Here is a 24,556-nt window from a genome sequence, read left to right as displayed (position 1 = left end):
TACCACAGTACCCCCTCATCAATCCTTCCACTCGATCCTAGCAATAAGCCTATTCCTACATCACAATCCTAATCCCCCTCATCTCCAATCAAACCCTAAAACCCTAACTTACTGTCCATCAATATCCAACCATCAAAAACTCACCCAACTTTGGCCGAGTGCTCCCCTCTATCATTGGAGAGCTCGACCTAAAGCCCTAGCCCAAACTCCACCTCTAAACCCTAGATTCCTTCACTCTCATCTTTCTCAAAACCCAAAACCCGAAACCCTAATATTCTGATTTTTAAATTCTCACTCAAACCTCACTAATCCCAGCTCATTAGACTCCCGTAAACCTGCCTGGCAATACCATATAAGACATACCCCCATTATCCTAAACCTAACCCTAGTTTTGACATAAATCCTCAAACATGCCCAATCGGTCAGCAGTTTGAAAGGTCCTGGTTACTTGGCTCCTAGTAGATCCTTTGTCTGTCTAGGACTACATTAACTTAATTACGTGGCGGTGATTTATTCCATGGTTGCTAGGTACATTGGGGATGTTGGTGTTGTGGGGGAGAAATTTTAATGAAAATATCTACCACTGGGGGTTTCAGGTTACGCCTTCTATAGTGTTGTCCTTCTGTGCAATTAAGGACAACTTAAAGGCAACCCTTCATGATCACACCAATTGGAGCAATGTTGTCCGTTAGATTGTAATCTGCTAAGTTAGCTTCTTCAATTTAAGAGAAGCTTTGTTGAAGCCCTAATTGCAAATTTGCAACAAGCATAATTTGCACAATATTATTCTTTTAGAGAAAAGAGAGCTTGAGAGAGGAAAAAAAATGTCTTCTTCCTCCTCAAGCAAGGGTTTCAGCCATTAGAAGTGGTGCAGTTGACGTGCCTAACGTGACCTCGTGCTGCATTCCTTTGGAGGAACGTGCCAACTTGTGCGTTCTAGGTAACCTACAAACCAAGTTTGGTTTTGGTATCACATGTGTTCATCGAGATCCTTGTTCCATTATTTTGTAATGGACTTTTGTATCCTTAATGCGCCACTCAAACGAGTGAATAGTTGCGCTTCCACCGCCACCAACATCTTCTTATTGTTCCTCCTTAGGTTTCCTTTCCTGAATTATTATATCCAATACAGGGTTCTATACAGTGTATTGAGATAAATGATAACTAGGCAACGGTTTCAATCGTGATATAAAGGTGTCATGAAATCAGTCTGAATTGTCAAAGCAGGCGGCTAAGCCACTTAACTGTTGACTGCTAGATTAACAAGGTTTGACCTCCATCTCAGTTGTCAAACAATCATAATCTTCACTAACAACCATTGTACTTGTCCAGTTCTAATTCCAACCAAACATATAAATAGGCGAAGGATAGTGACATTAAACAAAAGATCTAATTAATACCATCAAGATAACTCACTGTTCCCATGTTGCACAATAAAATGGGATGGCTGAAATAACCCAGAACCAGAAAGTGTCCCTTCCACACATAGCAGTGCTCCCAAAAGCCAAGGCTTCAAACTAAAAAACAAAAGAAACAATTTTCGACAGGAACCAAGTGAGCATTACAAAAAATGTCAACCAAAGTAAGAATACATACCGCACATGCAAGCGCATCACATCCTGTGATAGATTTTGGTAGATCAATAGATATACTTCATCAATAGGAAGCATTTGTAGAGGAAAATTTAGGCGAAAGTGTATGAAAAAGAGAAATCACCATGATCAAACAGCTCCCCCAATGGACTGGAAGAATTTGTACGCCTTGCTTGCTTCCCATCAACAGCATCAAATGTCTGTCATACATTTCTCAAAGCAGTAAGTATTTCCAGTGATAAAAAATTGCTCCCCATAATAAGAAGTTAACTCCTACTGGATGATTTTGAGGAATGCAGAAACTACAAAGAAAATTGAAGAATGGCATAAAACATTCTCATAATGGCCACATCAGTCCAAATTTGTCATAGGGACAAATTTTTTGGATTCTTCCCAGATCACATAGGTACAAAAACTAGAGTGTCGAGCCTAAATCCCAATCACACCTGTGCAATAAAAACCATTCCAACCCCTCCCCCAACCACCCAAAACAATGCAAGTCATTATACGCCAGCATCAATTGCGGTGGAAAAGAGATGCAGTAGAGCAATCATTTCCATTATATAAGTTTCATAACATGAAGTACAAAGGAGGAGGTTTTCCTCAGAAACAAAGCTGGGAGCAAGTGGACAAATGAGGATATTGACATAGGTGAGTTGCAACACTACAAAAATAAGCGCCAAAACCAGGTGCAACTTAAAATGGTTATAGGTGATAGAATGAGTAAGGAAGGTCAGTAAAAGAAAGATGAAGAGAAATTTGATGTGTCAATTAATCAATGGATGATGTTTATTATTTATAAAAAAAAGATTGACGACTAATTATTCAACGAAACATATGGTCTACATTCTCTAAATTTTGGCATGCAAGAAAGAATTTCTGCACGAAGCCTAAAAACCTAAGAAGTTAAGGTTTAGATGATTAAGTTAGGCCCGCGTACGTTCCCAACTTTGTTCTTCAAGAATATGATATCAGGTTCATGAGAGAATGAGACGAGGTTGGCTTGTAGGAATAGACTATTTGACCAGGATTGCTACTTGCAGGATCAAATGGCTTCACCAAAGAGGGGGTGAATTGGATGATGACTTTTTCTTTCACTTAACAAACATGCAGTAAATTGCAAGTGAAAGAGAAAATAGAGAGAGACAGAGACAAAGAGAACAGACACAAGCGATTTAGAGTGGTTCGGACCAATCTGTCCTATATCCACTACTTTGATCACGAACCAAGGATTTCTCCACTATCAGATACTTTTCCCAGGCAAATATCAAGAACCTTTACACATAACCATGGGCTGTGTACCCAAGGCACACGAGCTCAAAGGATATTACGACAAGCCACATAGGCTACCTCTTTCAGCATACAATTTTATAACTCCTTCAATATAAATGAGACTTAAGCAATCTCAGATTTGTTTGGACACAGCACAACCAGCTTTCTAACAAGTCTAAAATGGCTCAAATTTGATTTGTATTGACAGAGTTATGTTTCGGTCTGTAACACCCCACAAGCAGGTCATGAATATATTGTTATTTAATGTACTAAGATATATTTATATGTACTATGGTAGGTATTATATGATTGTAAGATGTATTGACATGATACTTTGGCTTGATATTTTAGGACTTGAGAGACTTAGGTGCTACGATAAACAAATTGAATCTGTGAATCATTGTAACAAACAAGGTGAGGGAATCGTACTAGTATTTCTATATGATGTATATTGAAATGTATGAGCATGGCTTTGTGTTTTATGATGCGTAATATAGTGTATGAGCATGATATGGATTATTGAATGTTTGACTTGTATGCATGATTAACGAATGTGAGAGAATTGTATATGTGTTGCTATATGAGGTGTATTGAAATATTTGACATGATAAAATTAAAATGATATGATTATGAGGTGAATGATATGATATTAAGTATATGTTAAGGTGTTATATGACTAGTTGTACGAGTATAAGTTTGTGTACAAGAAATGTGAGCATATGAATGAGAAATGTAAATATGTGTACGAGATATGTGACCAAGAGTACGAGTTATGTGAAAAAGTGTATAAGATATGTAAATCAAGTGAATGAGATTAATAATAATAGAACTATAAGAACATGACCCTGAGAATATCGTCCCTTTCCAGTAGGAGGTTATGTATTGGATGAGGTTTCTTATGAGCTAAGGACTCAGTAAAATCTTGTATGTGGACGAGCTAAGGACTCGGTAAAATTCTGTATATAGAAGAGCTACGAACCCAATAAAATTCTGTACGTTGACAAGCTAAGGACTCAATAAAATCATGTGTGATACAAGCATGAACTAAGAACTCAGTAAAATCTTGTATGTAGACGAGCCAAGGACTCGGTAAAATCTTGTATGTGATCGAGATTACGAGCACGAGCCGTATCATTCCTCTCCTGGGTTACATTAGTGGAATAAAGAGTTGATTATTGACACAAGGCCAAGCTAACCTCTTCTATATAGTGCACTATCGGTATTTCACAATATTGGCTAAAACCTAACATAACAATAAAACATTGTATATGTACACTATTATTGAAGCACATGAGCACTTGTTTGTATTGTATTATGTTTTCCTCACTGAGCTGTTAGCTCATCCCTGTAATAAGTCTTCTTTTTCAGATGATAAGTTCAGAGAAGAGGTGTGCACAGCAGCAGACTCTTTACAGGCTGTGAGTGCACGTGGTGCACTAACCTTAGAGACAGGCCACGAGAACTTATGATGTTTAGATAAACAATGTGATAATACAATCTTTTGATGTAATATAACTTTTGATAACTATGTTGAACTTTAGTATTTGCCACCAGTAGATGTATATGCAATGTGTAAACCTTAAATCCAGCTCCGAGTGTTGTTAAGTCTTCTGTTGTGTATGTATGTGATATATGAGAGTTAGGTTATTATACAAATGTGAATGGTGGTTTCTGACCAATGCTCGTGAGGGCAGTACCTTATGCCCTGTCCGGATTTGTACAGGGTCAAACTTTATTTGGTGTGCACAACAAATGTTGCTAAAATCGTTATGAATGAATATAAATTTTTAGATATCAAAACAAATGATTGTTTTGCCGCTCTTTTGGTTTTAGCAATGTTCTATCACAATAAGATTTATGGAATTTTTAGGTTGGAGGAAAAACTCAGCATTTGAAGGTTTAAAATTTCACCTACCGTCGAAAATCCAGTTTTTGTTCTTAAACTGGGGAGTTGACTTCTTATCCTTTTGGAATTTGATTTTCTAACTATTTTTATTGGATTCAAATAGGAGGTATTTGCTTATTTATGAATAATATCTTTATAAAAACATTTACTTAAACGATGTTTGGCATAAATAAGGGAATGATTCTGGAATTTTTTGGAAGACAAAACAATACAGGTCGAAATTTCAACGATACCAAAATTCCAGCCGAAGCCTTGTATATTTTCTATTTCGGTATTGGTTTCGACACAACAGCTATCGAAACTGAGACAAATTCCGAGATCTCGTGAGATCGTGGCAAGACCTCAAACTACAATTCTAGTATTGGTCCCTATGAAGGGTCCTGGGAGGGGTAAGTTTGGAATCGGTCCTAACTCCTAACCTTTGGCATCTTTGGATACAAAGAACAAACACTAAACAACAATAATCTGAATGCTCTAATACAAGTCAATGGTGAGTGTTATATGGGAAAGAAGCACCTCACTTAAGGAATATAGCATTGAAAGAGATATTCCAGACATGTTCCACCTCCAGACGTGAGCATAACTACCTTTCATTTATTCACTCTAGTCTCTAAGAGGCACATTTGATTGGGTCAAGCATGGAAAGAGAATTTATCATATGTGCACTACAAAATGAGACTGAAGAAGCAACATATACACATGGACATGGAAAATAACAAAGATCCAATCGAGCTCAGCAGCATCGTCTAGGACGAGTTGGATGATGAAGATCCCCACTACGAGTGGGTGAAATATCAAGGTAACCTTGCATTGAATAAGCCTAGGGGTAGACCCAACACAGAGATTGTTTGTCAGATGGGTGACGCATTTATGTCTTCTCGAGAGGGTCGAGTTCACTCACAAAACATCAACCTTTCGAGTCCCAACCTGGCAGGGGAGATGAGGAAGACATTGACTTGCAACATTCCAAAGGCCACACTATAATGAAACTTTTATGTAACAGTTAAGAGAGAGAGAGAGAGGGAGCGATGGAACAGGAGAAGCCAGAGGCGCAGAGGGAGAGTGTGGGTCAACTTGGGATTCCAAAGACGATTTTTGGACAAGTAATGACGGCTGGGGATTGATCCTCAAGGTAGCAGGGCTTGGTTAGTTCTCAAGTTCTCTTCCTTTGTTGCTGCTACAGAGGTGGCAATGGCACTGGCTCTGCCGCTGGCCAGTGGTGGTGGCTATTGCTGCTCTCAGGCAGTGTTGGTGACTCGTATGAAGAGTATGATGCCTTGCCTTTGGACAAAGAAAGAGCTTACAGAGGGGGCAGGGCAGGGGGAATTTGTGGAGGAGGGCAGGACAAAGGAAGTTGCAGGGGGTAGGTAGGATAGGATGGTGCGAGGAAAAGGGAGAGGGAAGGGGAGAGTAACAGATTTACAGGGATGGGGTGGGTGGGGAGGGGAGAGAGTAATGTAGATCAAAACATGAAGAAGAAGAAGAGTCCAAAACACTGTTCATGTGAACAGTGTTACAGCCCCTTATTTTGCCTTGGTAGAGAGAGAGAGGGGGGGAGTTGCAAGGATCTGGCTAGGCTTGGAGAGCTCAGATTGAGCTCCAATGGCAAGCAGCTGCAGCGGGAGGCAGTGGTTGCGATGATTACAGCAGTGGCTCTGGAGGCCATGGCAAAGGGGGAGAGAGAGGGATGAGAAGCATCTAGAATTCAACCGGATTTTTTTAGTTTGACCATGCCACCCAAGATCTTGACCACGGTGCATGTGCCCCTCGTAGAGGCTACTCGAGAGGTCCGTGCCATCACTTCAGACCAAATGAGGATAGCATGGATATAGACATTACGAGCTTGGTTGGCACACTTGGAGGCATGAGTCTATAGCAGTATTGGATATGTTGGCATGGGCAATCATGTGTACCCTCATTTGCCGGACAAAGCTAGAGTTCTGAGTATGGTGGGTACGGTGCATATGGTGGGTATTGGAGGGTGTGGGTAGTATAGCCAAGGTTTAAAGTATTGGTATCGGGTATCGTATCGGTCGGGTGATTTTATGAGACGTATTGTATCGTATCATATCGTATCATAGATACGTATCGATCGGTGCAGAAACACATGAAAATGATCAAAATACACATGAAAATACACTTTTGGACACCAAAAGAAAAAAAAAAACAATATAAACAAGCAATATGTGTCATATATCATGCATATACACTAAGAATTGTGAATAATGTATAACCAGACAAGTCCGGCACTTTGAAATTGTTATAAAAATGAGATTTCTTACATGTTGTAATCGTTTGTTAGCCATGAAGAGTATTGGATGATACAAAGGATGATGTTGTAGCACTCCTTGATTCATTTTTTAGCCCAAAAGTGTGAAAACCAAGATCCAATGCAAGATTTTAGTCTCTTGGATGAGAGTTTTCCTTCATTTTTCTGTTAGAATAGGAGTTGTATCGAGTCTATGAGTAAAAATGGATTTTTTAGTTCACAAAAGAAATGGCTTTTTTATGGAATGAATCGGTACGTATCGGTATGTATCGAGCCGTATCGGCCGATACTTATTGATACGTATTCAACCACCCACAGAACCCTTTACTAGACGTATTGATATGTATCGATACATATCGGTCGTATCGTATCGGCCCATATCGGTCGATACATTTCGATACAATCCGAGACACTTCATTTTTAAAATTTAAAAAAAAAAAAAGAGACGTATCGGTATGTATCATATCAGTACCGACCGATACCGATACATATCGGCTTTAAACCATGAGTATAGCTCTTTGTCATTCCCATTGAGAATGTCATAAACAGAATGGATCATCTTTACTCTTTCGTGGAGAGCTTACTATCATACCCAGCCCCCCCCCCCCAAAACCATATCAGCCCGGTCGATCCACATATGCATCTTCCCGGCCCAGTGATCTATATCCTAGGTTGGGTTACTTAGAGTATATTGACGATGACACCAATAGGGCAGTTATGTTGGACTTCGAGCATTTCTTCAGGCATACCCAAGGTTCGAGAACTCGCGAGATCTTGCCGAGATCTCGCCGAGTTTCTCGGTTTTAGGTAATACCGAGTCGAGTTACTAGTCGGTTCCTAAAAGTGCAATTTCTCGGCCGACGATGATATCTCGAAGGTTAAAATCAAGATATTTTCAATACAAAAAAAACAATATCTCGCCGAGATCTCGGCGATATCTCGGTTGGGCCCAAAAGTGCTATTTACTTGTATTCAGCCTAATTTTCACCCAAAAACCCATTTCCAACATAAGAGAGAGCAAGAACAGAACTCGATAGGCTCTAAACTAAGGGGAAAAACACCTCTCCTTCAAATTTCTTCTTCTTTCTTTCGATTGTTGGATGGAATGCACTGTTTGGAGTTAGATTGAAGTGCCAAAGTGAAGATTCAAGTGCTAATTTGGAGCATCATCACCTATTTGCAAGATTTCAAAGGTGTTTTCTATTTCTTCCCCAAATCTATTTTTTCCAAAAAAAATTTTTGTAATCCTTGTTAGATTCATGTGGTTTTAATATATGTTGAACATCTTTGCCCGATCTATCACTTCATGGAGTCGGATTTTTTTTTCAGTTAATAAATTATTTATTATAATTTCTAGAAAAATAAATGATTTATTTGAAAAAAGAAAATGAAAAAAATAGGATGAATAGTGATTGTTTGAAAATGATTTTGATATATGTTAAACTACTTGGGATGCTCTACAGCCCCATGGATTAATTTTTTATTTTCACCCATTAAAAAAATTATTTTATTTTTCAGATTTAATAAATATATTATAAAAATAAAAAATAAATATATAATATTAAGGAAAAATACTTATTGCTTATGAAAAATTATGTACAACATATGTACATAATATTCAACTTCAAATGGTATCAAATTCATCATTACATCACCATCACTAGCATCACCAGTGTCATCACCACCACCATCATCATCATCAGCAGGACTTCCTACAGCAGGCTCAAAAGGTTTCGGTGACTCTGCATGTGCACGCCCCTCTTGCGTCGACATATATTCATCAACATCAGTGCCGGTTACAGACGCAATGGTGGGGTCGGGCCTACCCCCAGATTGATCCATATCAGGTGTACCATGATCCCTCACCCACTGGAATAGGGGATCCTCATCGTCATCAGAGTCCTCTTGAAAAATGTTGGACAGTTCAATGGGTTCTTTATCATTGGCCTCAATTCCTTCACGTATGTGCCTCATCCTTAATCTCATATTGTAGTGCACATACACAAGCTGCTCCAGTCGTTCGCTACCCAACCTGTTCTACCTCTTTGAATGTATCAATGAGAATGTACTCCAGTTGCGCTCACATCCGGAGGATGAACAAGTTTGTGAGAGCACTCTCACTGCTATCTTCCTCAGGTTGGGTGAACTTGTACCATAAAGCACCCACTAGTCGGCTGCATTACAAATATAGAATAGTAAGAATATGTACATTCTAAAGAGATCAAATTATAATTCATAAATGTAATATCATGCCACCTAACAGGGTCTGACTTTTGTCTACCCTCCACTGCAGCTAGTCAACCGAAACTTGCTGAGGCCTCTCTGAAGTATTTGATCTATTTTCAATTTAAGGCATTAGTATTTCCTATTTAGTAATTACATTCATAAACTAACTACCAAAGTGCCAAAGTCCCATACTCTCACCTCATCATTGCAAGCAGCTAGTGTCTTTGGATGGGGCTCCAACTTCTGAGTAACAGCTTGAACTGCCTCTAACAATTCTATGTCTAGCCCAAGATCATGGGAGTAGTGATACTTTGGATTCAAATAGTATGCTGGTAAAGTAAACACCACAAATATGATTTGTTAGCGACTTAATCGCTTTAATGCCTTTAGGATTTTGAATATGTAAATGTAAAAAAGTTATAACATTTAAAGTATAAAGTATGTTGAACTCACCAGCCTTATGCAATGGATGACTCAAGTGCTTCTCCCACCGCTCATCAATGATGTTAGTGTAGGACTTTGCACTTCGAGGTATAGCAGCTCTAACCATTTCCTTCATTTTTTGGATGGCAGCATAAATGTGGCCCAAAGTAGGCTTCTTCTCTGTATCAACCATCCTCAGTACTGCCACCACTACCTCTAATATGCCAACCACTTTCCCCAAGTCCTTCCAAAATCCATCATTTGCAATGGTCTGTTGTGCTACCTTTGCTTCTTTTGACTTAGAACCTTACCAACCAAACCATTCATGACTTGCAAACATACACCTTAGACCTATCGCCTTACTCTGAAAGCTCTTCAATGCAATGTAATTGGTGGCAAATTGAGTGACACCAGGCCTCACTAAATCTCCATTGCATTTCTCCCTCATCAAGGCTAAAGCATAAGAATGGTTGTACACAAAAGTTGTCACTTGTCTTGCCCTATTTACCACACCCGCCACCAAAGTCTTTTTCCCCATGTCCTTCAGCATTAAATCAATAGAATGGGCTGCACATGGGGTCCAAAAGAGTCGGATCCTCTTACTCTTCTTATTCATCAACTTCTCTCCAGCCTTTTTATAGTTGGAACCGTTATCCGTCACAATTTGGATAACGTTCCTTGGTCCTACCTCCTCCACCACTTGTTTCAACTCCTTATACAAGTATGATGCATCCTTTATATGCTTTGATGCATCGATAGACTTCAAGAATATAGTCTTTCCATTACAACTCACCATGAAATTTATGATGGACAGCCTAGTAGGTCCAATCCAACCATCAGCCATCAGAATAACCCCATATGTCTCCCACATTGGCTTCAAACCATCAATGTATTCTTTTAGCTCCTCTACCTCCTGAGACAAATATACATTGTATAATTCAAATGGTGAAGGTCCCTTCCATCCTGCACCAGCCCTCCCTGCAGCATCAAGGAATGCATTATAGTATGTTCCTTGTGCTACATTGGCTGGAATGCCATGGTAAAGCATGAACTTGCTGAAGGCTTTTCGTGCTTTCTCTTGTTTACCACCAAATACTTGTGCGATGGTTGGCTGGTAGGCATCTTGTTGCCTAAAAGTCCACCAAATACTTGTGGGATGGTTGGCTGATAGGCATCTTGTTGCCTAAAAGTGGTGGGATCCTGCTCAAAAATGGGTTCTGGACCTTGTACTCGTGGTCAGGTTTGGGGTCGTGGTATATTTCTTGTCCCAGTGCTTCTCCTCCTTTCATCTTCTTGCACTGGTGCAGCTGAGCCAGATCCACCAGCTCTTCTTGCTTGCTCACATGCTCTTATATTATCAAAATGAAAACTTTGTCTACTCTCAACCAAAGTCTGCTGGTAAATTCTCCATTCAGCCTTTGATTGAAACTCACCAGGTGGAGGCCCAATGTCAGTATCATCTCCGCCACGGACCTCTGCACCAGCCCTCTCTAGTATTGCCTCATTAAACTCTTGTTGCATTCTTTCCCTCTCAGATTTTTTTAATCTTCCTCCTTTCAAATGTTGTGTCATTGCCACTTTCACTTGGATAGAAACATTTGGGCATGATGAAACATCCTTGCCTGTACCAGCCAAATGTTGCTTTAACCTGGTGGCTCCTCCAGATAGCAACTTCCCACAATAATTGCATTTGGACTTCTTTTTGTCTGCGGACATGGGAACTCCATGTTGCCATGCTATATCAGACATTGTATACAAAATGTCTTATGTTTTACACTGTTACATAAAAAAGCATGTATTAATAACCATGGATCACTTAAAGTAAGGTATTCAAGACTTAAAGTATGCTATTCATAACTCTTAAACGTAATGTCAAGCTAAAAGAACTATGAAATAACTATCTCTTATTTATCCCCTAACCCTAGTATTTATTTGTTAATTAAAAATAATATTTTGAATTTTTTTTTAAACTATTTATACCTAAAAGTATAAGAAAAATATAATGTACTGATGAATTTGACACCATTTGAAGTTGAATATTATGTACATATGTTGTACATAATTTTCCATAAGCAATAAGTATTTTTCCTTAATATTTTATATTTTTTTTAATTTTTATAATATATTTATTAAATCTGAAAAATAAAATATTTTTTTAATGGGTGAAAATAAAAAATTAATCCATGGGGCTGTAGAGCATCCCAAGTAGTTTAACATATATCAAAATCATTTTCAAACAATCACTATTCATCCTATTTTTTTCATTTTCTTTTTTCAAATAAATCATTTATTTTTTCAGAAATTATAATAAATAATTTATTAACTGAAAAAAAAATCCGACTCCATGAAGTGATAGATCGGGCAAAGATGTTCAACATATATTAAAACCACATGAATCTAACAAGGATTACAAAAATTTTTTTTGGAAAAAATAGATTTGGGGAAGAAATAGAAAACACCTTTGAAATCTTGCAAATAGGTGATGATGCTCCAAATTGGCACTTGAATCTTCACTTTGGCACTTCAATCCAACTCCAAACAGTGCATTCCATCCAACAATCGAAAGAAAGAAGAAGAAATTTGAAGGAGACGTGTTTTTCCCCTTGGTTTAGAGCCTATCGAGTTCTATTCCTGCTCTCTCTTATGTTGGAAATGGGTTTTTGGGTGAAAATTGGGCTGAATACAAGTAAATAGCACTTTTAGGCCCAACCGAGATATCGTCGAGATCTCGATATCTCGGCGAGATATTGTTTTTTTTGTATTGAAAATATCTTGATTTTAACCTTCGAGATCTCGGCCGAGAAATTGCACTTTTAGGAACTGACTAGTAACTCGACTCGGTATTGCCCAAAACCGAGAAACTCGGAGATCTCGCGAGTTCTCGGCGAGATCTCGCGAGTTCTCGAACCTTGCGTCAATGAAAGCAATCTTCTAGTGATTTTGAGCCTCCCCAGAACTCTCTGTGGCATCGACATAGGCAATAGGGTGTCAAAAGTTGTACTAATACAGTTATACATATATAGTTCTACTTATTGTCTATGATGACACTTTTTTGACCTTGTTGTAGTATTAAATGGTTCCTCATTCTTAATACATATTTCAATTTCTTTTATTGAATGTTTTGTTTTCTCGTACTAAATTATGTATAGAATAGGTTATATAAGGGAAAGGATACAGTAGGCTACAGACTTACAGAGTACATAAACAACCTAGGGTCTTAAGCCAAACTAACATTTTTTGTGTGCTTTTTCCAATCTAATAGTACATGTGTAATCATGCTTAAATAGGCTTGCCCTGATGTTTCATAGAAAAAATCAATTGTTTGACCACTGAAATGACCATTCAGTTTATGTGCCAAAAAGTTAAAATTTCGTCCGAATTTTCGAGATTTTGCAGCACATTTCAGTTTCGACAGAGGATCAAAATTTCGCACCTTGGAAGAGATTATTGAAGTCAATAGATAAAACTTAAAGAAAATTTTCCACCTAAAGCCAATCCAAGCTCATAGGATAAAGTAGCATGCCAAATGGGAAATTCAAAATAAGTGAAGCATAATGCATAAGGAGGAGAGATATACTTAATTGAATTGGACATAGAGCAATATGAGAAAACCTGATATAAGAAAAGCAGCAATCCATGTGCAAAATGAACCCATCTAGGGGGAGGTGAATCCAGACGAGGTGAATACACCTGGAATGGGAAAAAAAGATAGTAACACAACCGAAGTATAGAAATGGATGTAAGCTAACAAAAGCATAGAACAATTCTGGACTAAGCTAAGATTTTCTAAAACTCAAAAACATATATATAGCCAAGACAATCAGCCATATCACATATCTACCTAATTAGCATAAGTAACCAGAAAATTGCAGTAAAATGGCCAAATGATGAAAAATAGGGGGGATTTCCTCCAAGCATAAGTTTTCTATGGCAACATTTCTCATGTTCACTTGTAGGTAACTCCTAGGCATTCTCAGTCTCTGATGAATGTCTACTCAGTCAGCAATATTGACATTTGTCCTTTGTTATTTAAGGTCATTGGCATGTTAAAGTTAAAAAGCCAATCCCAAGCAGACACATTGATTAATTTTGGTGTTAATTTGTATTGACAATGCAAAATGGATTGTATGCATAAGTTCAAACCTCTGAAAATGCTACCCCTGCATTTTGGCTCATTATAATAAAATTGTGTCACAAAACAAGATGAAATTATGCCATAGTCATGTTAACAAAGGCAAAAGGTTAAACTAAGACGATACATTCAACTTTTAGGAACTCGTGATGATAATTATTATTACAGATTTTAGGTATTTACTATCTAAGCTGGTCATATCCAGGTCAATGACTCAATGACTTTATGAATACCAATATCAAATCCAAGTACCCATGGCACATGAAAAGGGAACTAGATCCACCATAAAATGCTCCAGAAAACTATGGATCATAGAGTACAACCGTATTAAATATAAAGAAGAGCATAATCAAAAAAAATCCCTTCAACCGGATTGTATATTTCTCCGAGGATGATCCAACAATTTCATCTCAAAATCTTCCGTTTGTTTTCAAAGCGGAAACCATATCAAAGCCAAACCAAATCCATTCCAAGTTGAGATGAAAAATGAGTCCTTTAGATAAATATATCAAGCCAAACTAGAGTTCATTTGACAAGTCACAAGTTACTAACAATCAATATTAGCTACAGTACAACAAACGCAACTAAAGAAACAATATACAAGCTGATCAGGACTATATGTACTTAGTAATCAAATATATTCTCATGGAATCAAGAAAAAATAATATTTTGGAAGATACAGAAATTTGCATTTAATATTTTATACAACACTAAAAGAGCGTTTGTTATGCATTCTTAGAATGTATTTAGGTCTAGAACACATTCTGGAAAAATGAAAACATCATTTGATATGGGTTATCAATCAAAATTCCAAGAACAAACAATAATGGGCCTCGTTCTGGAACACGCCCAGAAGTCCATTGGAAGTTCTGGGTCGCAGACTGGTACAGGCCCATTCTCGTAAAAGTGCTCAAAACGTTAAAAACAAAAACATACATAGTTCAAGTCAAATTTAAGGATGTTTTTGTCATTTTCCCTTTTAAAACAAGAAACGGTATCTCCATTTTCAGTCATTTAAGAGGAAGAGAGAGAGAGAGAGGGTCCTTCATAGGGGTTCTTCTTCCTCTAGCCCTGACTCTGTTCACCAAAAAAAACTCCATATCAGAAGGATTTACTAGAGATTTCTCATCAGTGGACACATGTAATCTACCTTCAGATTTGATTTCTCTGAATTCTCGAAACTTTCTGCATCACACAGATAAGTTGTTTTAATATTTACGTAATTGAATTAATTCTCAGATTAGGTTTCTTCCGTTCAGAATCTGATTTCATTTTCCATGGCTTTAAGCATTGAATGGTATAATGCATCTATTATGGTTCTTGGTTATATCTGCAAACAATTTTGGATGGATTGAGGCTTTCAGCTTGATGGCCACTATACTGTTATCTGCAGCCATATATGGCCACAAATTCTGTTACACAATTGAATGACTGGACATTGGGGATCTGAAGTGCTAGAAGAGAATATCTAAGGTTATTATTGATATTATCAGTTATTTTTTGCAGAGATCGTTGATTGCTGGTCATGTTAACATAGTTGTCAAGGCGACCCAAGATGGTGGAGGGGTGCCTAAGTGCCTTAGGCGACAAGGCAAGACGCCCAATTGCTATTTTATTTCCCTTCTTTTCTAACATTATTTAATATGCTACAATATATACCTTATATCATCAAAAATCAACATTAAGTCACATCAAGTCATAAAAAATCAATATTAAGCCACACAAAGACATCAAAAATCAACATAGAAGTTGAGAACTAGAAAACATCAGACTGAAGAAGTAAGCTATTGGAAGTTTAAAACAATCAAAACATGAAAACATACATTTGGTTTGTCTCACATTTGGTTTATACTATTCTTAGAATATATGATCTTATCTATAAGTAATTACACTACTTTTGATTTAGAGAAATGTTTTTGTTCTCAGAGAAGTTTGACTGGTCAAATGATTTTATTTTTACGTAAGACTTTTTGGATTAAGTAGAGTACAAAACCAGCTTTCCAACAAATCCAAGATTGCTTAAATCTGATTTATATTCAAGGAGTTATGTTTTGGTCAAACCTTATTTGATGTGCGCGAATGCTATCAAAATCGCTCTAAATGAAAATATTTTATATATATCAAAACAAATGAATATTTTACCACACTTTTGGTTTTTAGCAATATTCTACCATATTAAGATTTATGGAATTTTTTAATTTGAGAAAACTCCAGCATTAGAAAGTTGAAAATTTCACCTACATTTTTGTTCTTTGAACAGGGAGGTTGAATTTATATCCTTTTGGAATAGGATTTTTTTTAACTATTTTTATTGGATTTAAATAGGGGGTATTTGTGTATTTATGAATAATATCTCAAGTAAACATTTACTTAAATGATATTTACCATAAATAAGGGCCAAACCTAGATCGATAACACTAAGGCGGCAATCGCCTAGGCAACACCTTGACAACTATGCATCTTAAGGTTCAATTTCAATAAATTTTGCGGCTTTCTTTATATTTTTATCAAGTTTTTATATGCATGTTAAGTTTTGCTGAATTTGAAAAATCATTTGCTTCATTTGATCGGAACCTTGAGGCCACTTATTGATAAAATTGTTGAACAAGGTAGGTGGGACCTTAAAGGCAACACTAATTCGATGTGGAACGAGATGACGGCGTGTATTAAGAAGGTTGCAAAGAAGGTACTAGGGGAATCAAAAGGTAAACGTCTTGTCCCTAGCCACACTCCAAAACAGAGGACACTTCCTTTCCCAAAGAACAAATACTCGCTGACATCCACTGATCTTGTTGCCAGAGCTCAAGTTCAAGGCCTGCAGGATGGATCTGATTCTGATGGTGGTGACTTCATACTCCCCTTAACTAAAAAGTTTTTTTTTCCTTTGATACATAAAGAGTACTTATAATATTTGCAAGTTTGCTTGATTGAAAGAGGTTGTAACTTCCAACTCTACTGGCAGTGTCCAATTTTCAGGTGCACCATACACCTACCAAAATGTGAACAGGTTCTTAACACTTGTTTTTTTATGAGAAGGTTCTTAACACTTCAACCTCCATCAAGACCCATACAGCAAATACACTTACTGGATCAACATAATTGGTGTCAGCAGGCTCTTCACAGACTTCACAGGGAGCCTCCATGATTTTCAACAGTGGACACACCCTGCCCAATCTAAGAATGAAAGAATGCAACCAAACTGTTGCATAATATAACATTGATGGTCTTCCCCTATGAAACAACCATGAAGAGACAGAACTGAGAAAGAGATCTTTCTACTTCAATCTCAATATTTTCTCACCGCTGCTGATTTTATAATTCATTGCAGTTGCATAATAATATAATTGAAAAAGGAAATAAAATTGCTAAAATTTGTTGCTTAGTGGTTCTCTTTTTTATGCAGTCCAAGGAGTATTACTGTTCACATAATACTGTTCACGTGAACAGTAGTCTGGTCCCAGATTTGCCTTGCAAGGAGAAGATTATGAAGAGCCATGTTTTATATTTAGTTAGTATTTTAATAATTTCTATTTTGTGTACTTAGTCATAGTAATGTGAGGCTTAATTTAGTTTCTATTTTTGTTTTCCTTGTCCAGCAAGTAGTTGTTTCGGATAGAGTTTCTATTTTGTAATGCAACTTTATTTTGGTAACTTTCCAATAGCCATAGGGGCTTACTATTTTCTTGTAATGGTTTTATACATTATAAATAAAAGGAGAGGCCAATGCAGTGGCCACGATTTGAGTAAAACAAAAGATAAAGATATGCTTTGCTGAGTGAGTCAGTTGCTCTGTGAGAGAGTAAGGTGAGATACCAAAATATGGTGAGAGGCCGTGGGTGAAAGACCCTTCCCTATTACCTCTCTTTTCCCTTTCTTCTTGCTCTTTGATTTCTTTATTACTATTTAATTGTTCTACAATTATCAAGTACTTGTGAAGCAATCAAAGCGCTTTTATTACTCCTGTGGGAGCTGTTGGTATTTTGAAGACAGTGCTGTTAGGATCCAACAGAAGCCGATCCATATTCTGTTATTAGTCACTACGATCCTGAAATTCTGTAGGTTGGTTAGTGTTGATCCTGCTCAGCTTAGCCTTATTACGTTACTTTTCTTGTATTGTTGACACGCCAGTCAAACATTTTATGCATTCTATAGCCTGCACTAAGTTGTTACAGCTGGCAAAATAAAACAATATTTTAGTGATGGGAAAAAGAACTCTGTCCGGGAGTACGGCCTATGCCAGCACTCCCATGAGTCTATCTCTCTCCTCCCCATATGAAAAGACACATTTGCCCCATACTTGTCAAGGCGCCTAGGCGAACAAAGGCGATCGAGGGGGTAAAAAACCAAGGAGACACAAACATGGCGACCAAGGCAACACCAGAAAACAAGGCAAGAGAAAGACGCCTGGACGTCTATGCGACGCCTCAACAATTATGCTCTGCCCCCTTGTTTTGAGGAGAGAGATAGACACATGGGACATGGGAGTGCTGGTGTAGGCCACACTCCTGGACAGAAAACTACTTCCCTTTAGTGATTCAGCTGGAAAGTGCAAAAAAAAAAAAAAAAAAAAAAAAGGAAAACGCTACAGAGTACATCCACACACATTAGATGAGCATGCCACCACACACAGCTAGAGTGTAATAGTCACGTAGAAGTTGCACTCACTAAAAGTCGGTTGAAATCAGTCATTCACATATGTAGGATTGATAAGAAGGTACATAATGAATAAGAATAGCAGGCTAAGAATACATTTTTAGGAATGCGAATATGGATACCAAAATCATTTCCCACTCTATTATCCAAAATACACTTTAGGAGAACGTGTATCTAAGGGACATTCTCATTCTTCAATACGAATGCATTCAGCATTCAAAATATCACATTCCAAATACTACCCAAATATCCCTGATTTCTGTAACTTGTGTAAAAAAAAGTGCAGTTTGTAATTCTTGAGTATCAAGTTGAAAAAACTCAAGTGATGCCTGAAAATAATAGAGAAGATTTAAGACGGGAGGGGATCTCTCTAACAACCATGATTCATGAAATTTATGAGGAGTTTCTTCAATAAATCTCTTGTTAAGTTTACAGCAGTAAATGTGAATAATGTTTATTTAAATTTGATGAAGTAGAACCCATCATGATACAGGTTACCAGGACTTTTTCCCTATGGAAATCGATATATGAAATTCAAATCAACTAAAAATTTCATGAAATTTAACATTATAACAGTATGAAAAAGAAGTAGAACTGGAGGAACATAACTTCAGATGTACAAGGAATAAAAACAACTACACAATCCTAAGGAAACAGTATAGATAAGATTAAAGAATATAATGACATGATTATCTCCAACTTACATAGCCAAGCAGCGCAGATATGAGCAAGAACATGAAACCTGTGAGTGTTATCTGGAAACAATAGCAGAACCTATTACTAGACAAGCAAAAATGAAGACAAACATTCTGAAAGAATATGAAGTATGGTGTGGGATGATGTTAGCATAGATGTTAAAAATATCTTACCATGTTTGGCCTGGAGAAGCACCCAAACATGTAAACATAGAAAGTGAAATGTAGTTAGTAACCATTCATAAAGTGCTATTAGACTTGCAATGAAACAATTATATCATTAAACCAGAACAAGATATAAAAAGAAGAAATGGATAAATAAAGAATAATTGTATGACAATGAGAATATCAGAAGGTATGCAAAACTGATTTCCAAAATGCATGAACAATGTCATGCCTAGATAATTAACCATTCTCTTAAAGTCATCCAGTCGACAAAAAATTGGGTCATTTACATTAGACACCTGTCAAGCAGATAATTTAGTTGCTGAATAATAACTTTTGTACGATTTGGAACCTCATTAGGATAAATTAGCCTCAGTCCTTGAGGTCCATGTAGTGCTCCACTTGAAGAAGAAACCACTAGTCGCAACACATGATGAAAAGTCAGTGTATGCAGTGTAGGTACTGTGTGCCCTTGAATAATATGTGGAGGATTTGAATGGACAGAAGTTTCAAGCATCTTCTGTGATAAGTCGTGACCCATCCAGGAAATATTGATGAGACAACTAACAGAGAGGCTCATTGGGCAAGTACAGTAGATTTCTTTAGAAGCATCTTTGTAGACAGCATAATGATGACCTGCTCATACATTGCTCCAACCAGCCCTATCTTCATGGGTCCGTAGCTTTTGAGGTCCCATTCCGCCAGGCTTCAATTTAGGGCTGCAACAGGGTCAGATTGGGCCAGGCTTTTTAAAACCCCAGCCCAACCCTGAGTCCCTTTAGCTGGCCCAAGCCCAGCCCGGCCCTGACTCGGGGCCTGAAAAATCCAACCCTAACCCGCCCTCAGGGCCAGCCCAGGCTGACCTTTAAATTTTTTTTGGGTGAATAAAAAATTCATTACCAAAGAGAAACAGGGCCCTGAAGGGAAGCAAAATACAAGAAGAGAAGGAAAAAGAAAAGTACAAGGAGATTCTAAGAAAATACAATATGTCTATTCCTGGGAGAGTATAAATCTAAGAGGCATCGCAGATAAGTTGTTTCTGATATCAAGGAGATGGAGTCCAAATCTGATGAAAACAATCTGGAATTGGAAGTTCATCTTCTGAGGTAGCACTCTATCCAAATATGCTGAAAGCAAGTTTGCCCACTCAATCACAAACTGAGGAGCCACCAAAAGTCATGTCTACCCAAATCCACTCCTACTAAAAAGGAAGGATGTACCTTCTGATAGGCCAACAACGAGCAAGAAGCCAAGACCAAATCCTACAAGAGAATGGGCAGCTGAAGAAGAGGTGATCTACATCCTCAATCGCATTCCAACATAGGATGCATGAAGGGGCCACAAGGATGAGCCTCTGAATGAGGAAAGACTGCATCGGCAGGCAGTATCTAAGAACTCTCCAAGCTGTGGCGGGGAATACGACTAGGAAACAAAACCAAATTGTGCTAAGTGACCACCGGTCCTCTAGGTCTGAGATGGTCCCGATTGGACTTCAAACTGAACTGGCCCGAAGAGGAAGCAAACTAAGTGACCAGATGGCCTCTGTCGGAAGGTCTCCTAAGGATACCCGAGTGGGCAGACCATAGGTGGCCCAAATGGGGGGGTTGGAGAGGGAGGGTCCCAAGAAGCACCCCGGATGATATCTAAGACTATGGTAAGTCTGTGAGAGCCCAATCTATGAATAGTTTTATTACCCACCAAAGGAACGATACCCAAAGGGTGCCAATAATCTATCCATGGTCTAGTAGAGGCACCATCATCAATTAAAGAATATATTAGAACCTTGAGCCAAAGGCTGACCCTTATTGGCCTTGACAGTGAACCACCTTAGGCATGAGGATACTGATTTGGGCCTTCTAAACTGGTAAGCCACTAGATTTGTTGGTTGATTAGAGCTCGCTAACTCAAATAAAGGATTTACCCATTACAAACGAAAAAATATTGGTACTCAAACATCTGCTAAAAAGATCCACGCACCTCATGTCCACCCTCAGGACTAGAAATACATATAATTCATCATCGGCCTTGTGATATCATATCAAAATTCAACAAGAACAGTTGAAATTGAAATTAAAAGCCATTGGACAGTAGACACTCATGATATAGTTCATTGTCCATCTCAGCCTTCAGCACTATGCATGGCACGGGTGGAAGATGAAATATGAATTTCTGGCAAGGTTCTAAATCTCGGGTTTCGACCTGGTTTCGACCAACCCGAAACCAAGATATGGTCGAAACCTGGTACTGTTCCCCCAGCCAACTCGAGACTATGGTTTTGAGGCCTAGATGGTTTTTTAGGTCTAATTTTTTGAACACAGCCTATTTTTTACATTCTAAACACAATGCATGAACTCTTTTCACAAAAAATAAAACACTCAAAATGGTACTTGTGGTTATTAACCCAAGTTTACTAGTGTACGCTAAAGGATACACTGAACCTGGTATTATAAATACTTAGTTCACATAAAGTTAGAGTACAAGAACACTGAATAATACATGTTATACAAATAAAACATTAAGGTGCTCCTTCTTTCTCAATTTCATGCGGAGTTTCTTGGTGGGTTGAATCCACGAGTTGTGTACTACTGAATATTTCGGAGCCGTTCCTCTAAATGTAACACATATGTATCCCATGACATGCTTTGGGCCCAATTGTTCTGATAGTCCAAACTGCTCCATCATCAACTTGTATAAGATATCCCAACCTAGGGAAGGGCTGACTGTGACTGTAAGAAGTTGGAGCCGACACACATGGTTGAGATGGATACCCGAATATACTATCGACAAAGAATTTCAACAAATTTTACCATGTATTCAAATGGTAGAGAACACTGCTACCTTTGAGAAGAGAGGTTCATACATTGGATTAAGAGAGTTGATGTAGGTTGTAGATGCACCAAAGGAAGAAAATATGCGAAGAAATCTACACCTTTTGAGCCAAATTATCACTCCCTGTGTCGAAACCACCGAGATATCTTGTGTTTCGATCAAAACTGGTCACTTTTAAACATCGGTTTCCGAAACTGGTCGAAACCAGTCGGAACCAACCGAGATATGGTACTTTTTAAACTCCCACCTTAACTCGTCTCAGTTTCTTGCGAAACCGAGATATCTCGGTGGTTTTGGTTGGTTTTGACCGAGTTCTCTTTCCTTGATTTCTGGTTCAACTCTTTCAAGGAAAGGGGAAGGGAGATGTAGGGGTTGGGCCAAGTTGGGGAGAAGAGGAAGAAGAACTGGGCTCAGCCCAAGGCCTCAACCCTATCCCCGGTCCGGCCTTGACTAGGAGCCAAAAATTCCTAGCCCTAACCCACCCTCAAGGCTAGGATATCTCAGCACAGGCCATGTTCAGGCTCAAGGCGGGCTCAAGCCGACATGGCCAAACTTGCACACCTACTTCATAAAGTTCTAAAGATTAACTCAGGAATTTTGAGCCCTCCATTAATTGGAGGCATGTCCACAGATAGCCAATACTAGGAGTACAGAAGCAATTGTCTCTAATACCACTAGCCTAATTAGGAAGATGACTCGAATAGAGAAGAGGTCTTTACTGTGGTCCCAAAATTAAGGCTTTCCCAAAGTCTAAGGGGGTAGCTACTACAGGTGAAAAATGAATAATGTTCAATCAGACTCATCTAAAGGGGGGAACTTTTTCATTTATTAGGAAAGCTCAAGCTTTTGCATCTAGATTGAACATCTAACTTAATGCCAAGGTTCGAAATTTCGGTTTTTCACAGGTCATTTCTACCCAGCCGAAACCGAAATATTTCAGGCAAGGTTTCGAAATTACGTTATATATCTGCGAAATTTTGACTATCATTTCCTTTTGGTTTCTTGATAAACAAACATATCTCAGTAATTTCGGCGAAATTTGTTCAAAATTTTGAATTATACTTAATGGATATGAAGGATAAGTAATTTACTGAATCATAGGGTAAAACCGGAATCAAGAAACCATGCCTAGCATGGGAAATTATCACTAAAAAACTAGAAGGAATTATCTTGGCAATTTGAAGAAGAAAATAGGGGTGTAACTCTCTTCATCACCATTGTCCAGTCTGATGAAAAGTTATCTGAAGAGTGTTTATCTTCCCTATTGTACCAAAACCCCTAATGACTATGTCATTTCTCAAAGGTGATAAGATATGAGAAACTCAAAAATGTTAAAAGCTGTATATAATTATGAAGCTAACTTCCTCTTTGCACTGGCAAACCGTATTGAGTGGATAGTCTGGGAATAGTGGAACAGTTTAGGGAGCTAGTATCGTGGGAAAGCCAACACGTTAATTTTGAAGAGAGTGACAATCTTATCAAGTATCATGAACTTGGCAAAGTACTGCAAGCCATAGTCGTGTTGAGTTGAACTTAGGTGGAAACTTCTCTACGGATGACAAGTTCCTAAACTAATTAACTCACTCATATATAAAGAACTAAACCAATATGACAGCAAAAGATTCAGGTAGCAATGAAATTCGCTTTGCAACTCAGAAGGCAATCACCAATGGTTAACGAAGTACTTACGCCATCCAAAGGGGAAAGAGATTCACGCAGCTTCTCCAAAATGGCTGTAGAACATATTTGGCGAGATAGGAGTGATCGACGCCGCTGTACTTGTACCTATGCAGAGCAGCCAGGCCATGAGACCCAATGTATCGCATCTTCGAGTAAACCAACAAAACCCTTCGTATCACCTGGTTAAGTTAATTATAAACAAAAATAACCTCACTAAATTAGTGCATTTCTTCACTGAGGGAATACAGAACATAAGCTCATCAAATGATAAACCTTCTTAGAAAGAAGAGCTTTTAAGAAGGATAAGGTAATAGAATGCTACTAGAAGATCGAAATGGACACAAATCAAGAAGGGTAGCTCGCAAAAAGATAAAGAGCATAGGAGAATTAAAAAAAAGAAACAGAAAATCAAAATCAAAAGAGAAAAGAGCTTTCTTTTTGCATACCTTTCAGCGATCAGTTGTTCAGGCAAACTTTCTCTCCCAATTTCCCACCCTAAAAGCTAAAAGAGAACAGGGGAAAAATTATAGGAGAGGCCAGCTCATCCTATAATTGGGCATGGATACACCACTCCATGTTTTATTTGGTAAACAGCCGGACTATTCAATGATGCGTGTCTTTGGGACTCAATGCTTCCCTTATATCAGACAGCCTACATCCTCCAAATTGGAGCCACGATCTCTACCATTCCTGTTCTTGGGCTACAGTGACCAT

General features: G+C 38.1%; 1 protein-coding gene across 1 annotated transcript in view; it reads right to left on the bottom strand.

Moving 5' to 3' along the window:
* Positions 1-24,021, bottom strand: part of LOC122665275 (choline/ethanolaminephosphotransferase 1-like) — a 63,313-nt gene extending 39,292 nt beyond the window's left edge. Inside the window, exons 1-7 of the mRNA XM_043861385.1 lie at positions 23,852-24,021; positions 19,343-19,352; positions 19,178-19,228; positions 13,301-13,378; positions 1,717-1,792; positions 1,597-1,619; positions 1,417-1,517 (exon numbers count right to left, since the gene is read on the bottom strand). Coding sequence (XP_043717320.1) covers positions 1,417-1,517; positions 1,597-1,619; positions 1,717-1,792; positions 13,301-13,378; positions 19,178-19,228; positions 19,343-19,352; positions 23,852-23,988 — 476 coding nt within the window. The 5' untranslated portion in view covers positions 23,989-24,021. The remainder of the gene's footprint in view (positions 1-1,416; positions 1,518-1,596; positions 1,620-1,716; positions 1,793-13,300; positions 13,379-19,177; positions 19,229-19,342; positions 19,353-23,851) is intronic.
* Between the last annotated feature and the right edge of the window lie 535 nt (positions 24,022-24,556).

Source organism: Telopea speciosissima, chromosome 6 (assembly GCF_018873765.1).
Source record: "Telopea speciosissima isolate NSW1024214 ecotype Mountain lineage chromosome 6, Tspe_v1, whole genome shotgun sequence".
NCBI classification, from domain to species: Eukaryota; Viridiplantae; Streptophyta; class Magnoliopsida; order Proteales; family Proteaceae; genus Telopea; species Telopea speciosissima.
Note: the sequence above shows the minus strand (reverse complement) of the source record. Positions and strands in the feature narration are given on the sequence as shown.